An 8,262-nucleotide genomic window follows, 5' to 3' on the forward strand; every position below is an offset into this window, starting at 1 on the left:
AATAATAATAATAATAATAATAATAATAATAATAATAATAATAATAATACATTTTATAGGCAACTTTCAAAACTCCCAAAGACATCTTACAAAGATCAATGTAAAAATCACAATAGATCAGAAAATAATAAAAACAGTAAAATCAATTAACAAAATAAAACAGTAAATAATAAACGACTCATGTGAGATTAATGGCAGCTGCAAAGATTTATGGTTCTATTGTATATGCTTTCCAGGTTTCCAAGTTTTAAGCTGAGATTTGAAGGTGGTAATGGAAGCAGAGTTCCAAAAACGTGGGGCCGAGCAGTTGAAGGCTCTCAATCCCATCGTGCTCAGCGAGCCACATTTATTCAAGCCAACAGCTCCGGGGCAGGACAAGTATTATTATCCTTCACTTCTTAGTTGTTTATTTTGTTGCAATGAATCATAAATTTAAAGTTTACAATTTATATAAAATTTATTTATTCTTTAGTAAACCAAATAATTAGGGCTTCTTGGCGGGTCACACGGAAGTCCTGCAGTGTCTTGAGTTTGACATGTGTGGTACATGATACAATATTTGATGGGGACTCATTTGACTTAAACTTAATCTTTATGGAGGAGTTTGTCAGGAAAACCAAGAAGAAGTGAGATTAGTAATCAAGACGAGATGAACCAGGCTGAATGTATAGTTGGGTGTAAGGGATGGACGCAGGTGACTCAGGATCTGTACTTCTGTTCCACCAGTCATCCTCTCATTCACACACATGAACTGTCTTCTTTCTATTGACGTACATCACCTCCTGCTCTCTACTCTCACTGCAGATCCCAAAGTCATCCTAATCCACGGGGAGTCCATGGTCTATGATCGACTTTATTATCAGAACATTCATACAGTGCTTCTGCTTCTAAAGCTGCAGCTCACATTTATGAGTAACTAAATGAGAAACAACTTTCTCTCCAGCTTTGATCAGAAATCTGTGCATTCAGTCCCCAGAACAAACTAAAGACAATGTGTTTTTTTTTACATTAAAAGTAGCAGCTTTCCCCCCCAAACATCTGGAAATAATTACCTTAGCTACTCATGCAAGTGGATTCACAGTAAGTCCACAACAAATGATGTAATCAGCTGGTAATGCATCAGAAAAGGTCAAGCACAGTACAGCTTATAGCTGCAGTGATGTAACGCCACTTAGGGATGAGTCAAATGACCCAAAGTCAATAGATGGACTCACAATTCTGCAAAGGAAAGTAGCTGAAAAAGAGCTACATTTGTGCTTTAATTACTGGTAAAAATATTATTTATTAATTAAGTATCATTACTTTCTAATTTAAGGCACACTTATTATACTTTAATTTAACTGCTGGTTGTAGATGAAAAGTTTCTGTAAGAGTTGATTATACAAACAAAAGAATGCAGCATTTTATTGTAGAAGTTACCTGAACTAATTTAATCTGTTGCACTGTTAAATGGCCAATTTATGACTTGTTTTTATCATTTTACTAAATCCATCTTTAATTTGTTTCTACAAACTGTTCCAATAATGTTAAGAAGCAGCTGGAGATGTGTGTTCCTCTGTCTCAACTTCTTTTAGACTCTTCAGCCCCAATGAAGTTTGTGCTCAAAATAACATGACCAAATGTAACTGAGGGTCTCAGCGAGACGAGAGGAGAATGTGTAGCACTGAGCTAATACATATATACGGTGATAGAGTCGGGCTAACACTAAAGCTAACAGGTTAAGCTGAGGTTCTTCTTCCATGAAGCAGCTCTGTTGTCCTCCATCTATATTTTCAGTTCCAGGCTGAGTCATTTCTACCTTCTCCTCTCTGTCAACGCTCTCTGGTTTCATTTAAAACAGTCGATCATCAGATATTGTCCAAAATTAACCTTCAGGGTGGATATAGCTCGCTCACACCGACGACCTATCCACGTCATTTACCCAGAATGCTTTGCGTGTAAATAAAATGGCCCTGTCCGTGTAATATATTTTTAAACTTGCAGTTTAAAAATTATAAAAACTAAACATCCTACAGCATTTTTACAGTTTTTATTTTAGTGTTAAAATACTGTATATGTTTATGAAATAAAGTCTAATGTTACAACTAATCATGGATCTCTTTAAGGAAATAAAGGTTGGAGACCCCTGGACTAAAGGACCTTTTTTAAGGAGCTATGTGAAAGTTTTAAAGAATGAAGCACTGCTAATTAAATATGTAAATGTTGTTGCCCTTTCTCCATCTTTAAGTGCTTTAGCACTTCCATGCTAACATTGTAAATAAACTCCTAATGTTTTGACTGGTGAAATAAAGGTTTCAGTAAGTCAGCACCCCCACCACAGGACTTGGGGGCTTGCATCATCAGGCGAGGGCTTTAATCCTCTGTGGTTTACTTTGATTGTTGCTTGGAAAAACCAAGCATGAAAGCATTAAATCAGTCAGAGTTCAGTATTTTAGGAAAGATAAAGATCTTTAACTGAATGAACTTGCCTCGATGTTGCAGCCTCCTTGGTCCACGAGCCACTGCAGCTCCCTCTTGTTCCCAGTAGCTGCTGCATCGTGTGCCGGCGAGGCCCCGTTCGAAGCCGGAGAGTCTGCAGGCAGACCCAGGTCTCTGACCAGGAACTGCAGGCAGTCCAGCTGTCCACACCTGGCTGCGTGGTGCACGGGGCCTGCACCCTGAGCGTCGTTGATGTCACAGGGGAGAAACCCAGAAGATGCCAGGTCCCTCAGAGCAGCGAGGTCCCCTTCTCGAGCCGCCTGGATGGCCCGATGAAGCACCATCTCTGTTCCTGCGTAAAGGGGGAGCTACGACAGAGCAAGGTCTCACCAACACTAACCTCCAGACAACAAAACAGCCTCTTCATGTTCTCCGAGCCAGGAAAGTGACACCCCGACAGCAGCCAGCTGGCCAGCAGCGCTCGGGGAGAGAGGAGGGGGTCGGAGCCAGCAACACAGGAAGGTAATGAAAGACAGGTGGAGGTGAAGCTCGTGGCCTCCTACTCCGTCTTTGTGTGGCGCCGACCATATGCTGGCACCAAAGCTCGGGTGGAGATGGGGCAGCTGGAGTGGCATGGAAACTCCAGTAATGGGAGAAGTCAAAGAGCCAAGGCACGGTGGAATACAATGAGGAGTATTTTAAAAATTAATCACAAAGAAGGGACGTGTGCAATATAATAATCTTCATAAATATAGCATGGTTTTCTTTTAATCTTCTAGTCATACTCGTCGCCCTACGCTCCTTTAGCTAATGAGCAACTCACAGTGTGACATCACCCCTGAGGATCAGTCCATCTTATGTGCTTTATTATTTATATTAAACATCTCAGATTTAGTTCACTTCATGTAAAAATCAACACAAACAGCTGTGTGTAAATAAAAAAACAAGGCATCAGTTCATATTTTCCAGCAGCTGTACAGTTTCCCTCAGGTCCTCCACGACAACGTCTACATCTTCTCTGCTCGTCCCCCGGCCCACGCTCAGCCTCAGAGCGTTAGCTGCCACCTCTGGCGCCACGCCACAGCTCAGGAGGATGTGGGAGGGTCTGGTGGATGTACAGCGAAGCACTTACAGGTTGCTACAAACAGTTGGTGGATGAAGCAGAGAGACTCTTCTCACCTGTTTCTGCTGGCTGAGTGACAGGCAGCACCCACGCTGGCTAACAGCCGCCTGCAGCTGGACAACACCCTCCAACCTGAAGCCAAATGGAGAAATGAGTCGTTACGAGGCGTCGAGGTCTGAGAAGTGCCGGTGTGGGGTTTAGGATGGACGGACAGAGACGAGGGAGTCGTGACATCACCTTGTAAAGCTGGTCCCAGGATGGACACGTTACATGTGTTAGGAAGGACATCAGAGCCGGGGAAACGGCTGTTGAAGTGGATCTTATCTTTAAACACAGTCTGGGAGAGGAAGTGACAACATGAGGGCCAGAGAAATAAATATCTTCAAATGTAAAACAGCAAGGATTCTGACATTTACAATGACTTTTATTTTCTCCATGTTTCTATTGATCTAGTGTTGAACACATGTCAGGATGGCTAAGACTTTTCAAAGCAAAAACAAACACTTCATGGCACCAAGCAAAGGTAGCCTTTCAGCTGTTATTTTTCACACTCATCCTGCAAACAAGTCTTAAATCCACTTTTTCAGCCATTTAATACATTTTGTTGTGTACCTGGAGTCTCTAAGAGGCAGAAAAGTTGAATGTAGTTTCTTCTGGTGCTGTGTAGATAGCTTTTTATACTGTTTGGGTCATAACCTGTTCAATTTTCTCTATGCCCCGTTACGTTTTCTGCACAACTGCATCACAGTATTTGCTGCAGAACTGCTAAACAAGGTCAAGGACTTTCAACTAACCAATTTAGCTAATTTTTGGTTCTGCGGGTTGGTGGTCTTCTTTCTCCTCTGACTCTAGCTCCAACATGTAAGCCTGGACGGATTTTCCCTTGTTGACATCTTTTAACTCATTTGTAAATAAAAGTTTCTGCGTCTCTACTCATCATCTTTTCTACCAAACTACAAAAAAAAAAAAAAAAAAAAAAAAAAAAAAAAAAAAAAAAAAAAAAAAAAAAAAAAAAAAAAAAAAAAAAAGAAAAGCAAGGAGAGGAAAATGACTGGGTGTGAGACACGGAGGGAGGAGGGATGTGAAGTGCCTCGTTTGGATTTAAAGAGACAGCACCAAAACGAGTTGATCTGAGACACACCTCAGAAAAGGGGTGGGACTTGTGGAGTTACAAAAAAGGGGAATTCGGATAGAAGCTCTGCAGTTCCACGTCATATAGACCCCAACTGAAAGATTTAAATGTGAATATGAAGAATTTAAACGCATCTGTCCTCTTCTTTAAAGTTTCCAGTCAAATTTGAGAAAATATTTCACATTTTTTTTTGGAACAGGGGTGCAGTTCTGCTGAGTGAGCTCAGTTTGGAGAACCAGGGAGGAGTCAAGCTAACAAACACTCCCAGCAGAGCCCAATAAGAAATTTCTTTCATCAAAATTAAGACTAATCTAAAATCTTTCATGGTGGTTCAGGTTGATGGTTTTATTGAAAACATTCACACATCACTTCAGCATCAGCCAGTTATTATCATAACTGGGTTCTTTACACAGTAAAACTGCTGTGCTGCAATACAAAACGTGATTTCTTTAGATATTACTTGTTCCACGTCATCGGGACGAAGCACCCTTTCAGTGTTTGTTGTTGTTTGTACCGACACTGCTGCAGTTCTCCTCCTGAACAGTAGGAGTCAGTAAAAAAAAAACACAGCAGGAACTGCACCAGAAGTTCACTTAAGGAGAACACTGATTTTTGCAATTTTGTTTAGCAGTTCTACAGCAAATACTGTGAATTTATTATTCAAAAATGTGATATGGAATACAGAAAACTGAATGAATTGAAATATACAACTCAAACAGAAAATAAAGATATCTTTGCAGCAGCAGGAGAGACTAAATTCTGCACTTCTAGAGACTCCAAGTACACAAGAAAATGTATTTAAGGGTTAAAAAGGTGGATTTTGCATGAAATGTCCTATTAAAATAAGAAACTACAAAAAAATCTATGCTTTATATTGTTCACTACTACTTAAAAACTACACTTTTTAAATTGTTTTGCTATTTTTGTAAAGTAAATGTCTGTTTTCAGACTTATTTAATATTTAAGTAGTACAAAGACACATAAATAAGAAATAAATCAATTCTATGCATTACTGCATCGGTACAGCAGCTTTATCGATCCATTCTCATCATGCAGGTCTGTGAATCTGAACTAACAAGTTATTCAGTCAGGCAGTTATTATAAAAACTTTGAGGTTTGAGTTGTTTTAAATGGTAACAATTTGAACAAATTTCTTGAATCAACTGACTTTTTTTTCCAGCACAAAACAGAAAAATATTCCAGTTTCATTTTGTTTGACACATTTTTTATACTACTCAAGTTTTCTCACATTTGTTGACAAGCTAGAAATTGTCTGTGTTCAAATCCAGAGGCCGGGTCCTCCGAAGGCTGAATTTGTCAGTTGCTTATGTCACAGCACGGCGCCGGAGGCTGTCCAAATCCAAAGACTCCTCCGATGTGGACAACAAACAACCTTGGGACCTTATTTGCCCCAAACTGAAGGACTGGTCCGATGGATCCTTCCCGGCCCACTATATCCCATAATGATGTGCGGCCCGACCGGAGATTTTTTTCTGATAGTAATGGCGGATGAAGCGAGAGGAAGGAATATGTTTTAAATAAAAATCTGGCGGTTTAAATTTTTAAAGTTTCAAATGGTTGTGTTTTTAATGCTTTTGTCATTTGTACAGGCATGCTTTTAAATATTATTTTTGTCAGAAATAAAATGGTGTAGCGAAATAAACTTGCACCTACGGCAGGTCCATTAGTTCTTGATGTATTACCTTTAAGTTAATTTTATTGTTTTGTGATATTAATAACACTAATATGTTGATGTTTTTATACTTTTGATCTAAATTCACAGCTACATTTTTCTGGTCCTCACAGTCTACCGGAGGACCCGGCCTCTGAATTTGGACACAGTGAGTCAACAATTCTACATCAAATCATAGAACAACTTCCTGTTGACATCACCTGATCTTTTTTTTTTTTTGAGTCATTAAAAATCCAAATTAGCTTTTATCCCTGAACTTTTATTTTCTTCACTGTATGAAATTAAGTATTTAAAATAATCACAGTATGTTCAGCTGTTTTCCATGCTCAGTTATTTCACTTTGATTTGGAACTGTAACAATATCTGCTAACAATGTTTTTTATAACTGAAGTTAAAAACATACCTGCAGTTGTTCTTCCAGGTACGCTTTAATACTGTGCATATGACTCTGATAATCTGACAGATTAGAGGTCACCAGTTCTGCAGCCTAACACAAACACATCAACATTACAGGCTCAGTCTCTGTACTGATATAAAAATGTTCATTGTTCATATTAATTGGAACTCTATGTTAAATGTACTCCGGAAACACATACCTTTCCTAGACCAGCGATCATTGGTGTGTTTTCTGTGCTGCAGCATCAAGAAGTAAAAACAGACATTCATATTTAGAACTGAAGATTTATGATTTCAGCTGTTGTTTGAAGCATATACTCTGTAATTTACCCTGGTCTGAAGTTCCTCTCCTGTCCTCCTCCAAACAGCATTGGATACAGAGGTGTTCCTGTTCCAGGACTGTTCACATACAAAGCACCAATCCGAGGGCCATAAAACTGGGGAGGAATAAAACCTTGTCAGTAACATTTTGACTCTGTGTTGCAAAACAATCTTGGCTTGCTGAACAGATAAATTCCTGACCTTGTGTCCCACTATAGTAAGGAAATCCACTCCCAGTTCCTGGACGTCCACTGGGATTTTACCCAGAGCCTGAGCAGCATCAGTGTGGAGCAGGATCCTGATGCGCTCATGCTGCTTGTTCAGCCTCTTTACTTTCTGACAGATCTTTTGGACAGGCTGAGAAGAAGAAGAGATTTCAGCATAAAGGAATCAGCTTTATCAGATCACAACAATTAGATCTGTCAGTTATTACAACTATTAAAAAGTCCTGGTAGATCTCCAAAATCCAGGTAGAAAAATCTAAAACAGTGAGTCAGGTCCTCTGGATGGGTTCATGAGCTTTCCTCAAAGCAGACAAGAAAAACAAGCAGGACTCCAGCCAGCTGAAAGGTGAAAATGAAGACCTCAGACCCAGACCCAAACCCAGACCAGTGGTCATTCTGTATGTTGTAGAACTTTCATAGAAACTGAGATGTTTACTCTCAAAACATGATGTCCCAGTGGCTTTCAAACCCCAAAACACATTATGGTCGAAGATCGGTTCACCCCAAAGATCCGATGCCCCAGCACAGAGTAATGTTGTGTATGCTGTTAAGTGTCAGGAGTAGAACTAGGTGGTATGGCAAAAAAAAAAAATCACAATTAATTTTTTCATATCGTCTAACCTCGATTAATATCACATTTTTTTGTAAACCTAAAAAGTGACTGAAAAACAATTTAACAAATAAATAGCTACAGAAAAAAAATGGCTGTTATCTTTCACTAATATAAAAAATAGCTGTGGTTCAGTAGAACATGCAATTATTTTTACAAGTTATTTAAAAAGGTATTTACCAAAAAAAAACATTTAACATAGAATCATGCATTAATAAAGTTATCCTTTTGTAAAATTAAAGTTTTAGAATTGAATTTCACATTAAATATGTCATAAAGACAGAACCCCTACAAAACAGCAACAATTTGTGCACACTTGACAACTGGATAGGATCAAAGCTCATT

At 39.1% G+C, this 8,262-nt stretch overlaps 2 protein-coding genes across 6 annotated transcripts in view; both read right to left on the reverse strand.

Annotated features, from left to right (window-relative positions):
• Positions 1-3,219, reverse strand: part of espnla (espin like a) — a 44,529-nt gene extending 41,310 nt beyond the window's left edge. The window contains exon 1 of one of the 3 annotated variants that reach the window (XM_014011024.1): positions 2,469-3,219. In XM_014011024.1, coding sequence (XP_013866478.1) covers positions 2,469-2,762 — 294 coding nt within the window. In that variant the 5' untranslated portion in view covers positions 2,763-3,219. The remainder of the gene's footprint in view (positions 1-2,468) is intronic. The other 2 variants (XM_014011023.1, XM_014011021.1) reach the window with 2 other exon arrangements.
• Positions 3,220-3,262: 43 nt separating this feature from the next.
• The window catches only part of scly (selenocysteine lyase), a 9,438-nt gene continuing 4,438 nt past the window's right edge, over positions 3,263-8,262 (reverse strand). For all 3 annotated transcript variants that reach the window (XM_014011025.1, XM_014011027.1, XM_014011026.1), the window contains exons 7-13: positions 7,285-7,440; positions 7,093-7,199; positions 6,963-6,999; positions 6,770-6,853; positions 3,779-3,878; positions 3,598-3,673; positions 3,263-3,523 (exon numbers count right to left, since the gene is read on the reverse strand). In XM_014011025.1, the coding sequence (XP_013866479.1) occupies positions 3,370-3,523; positions 3,598-3,673; positions 3,779-3,878; positions 6,770-6,853; positions 6,963-6,999; positions 7,093-7,199; positions 7,285-7,440 (714 nt within the window). In that variant the 3' untranslated portion in view covers positions 3,263-3,369. The remainder of the gene's footprint in view (positions 3,524-3,597; positions 3,674-3,778; positions 3,879-6,769; positions 6,854-6,962; positions 7,000-7,092; positions 7,200-7,284; positions 7,441-8,262) is intronic.

This window comes from Austrofundulus limnaeus, unplaced genomic scaffold (assembly GCF_001266775.1).
Source record: "Austrofundulus limnaeus strain Quisiro unplaced genomic scaffold, Austrofundulus_limnaeus-1.0 Scaffold76, whole genome shotgun sequence".
NCBI lineage: Eukaryota > Metazoa > Chordata > Actinopteri > Cyprinodontiformes > Rivulidae > Austrofundulus > Austrofundulus limnaeus.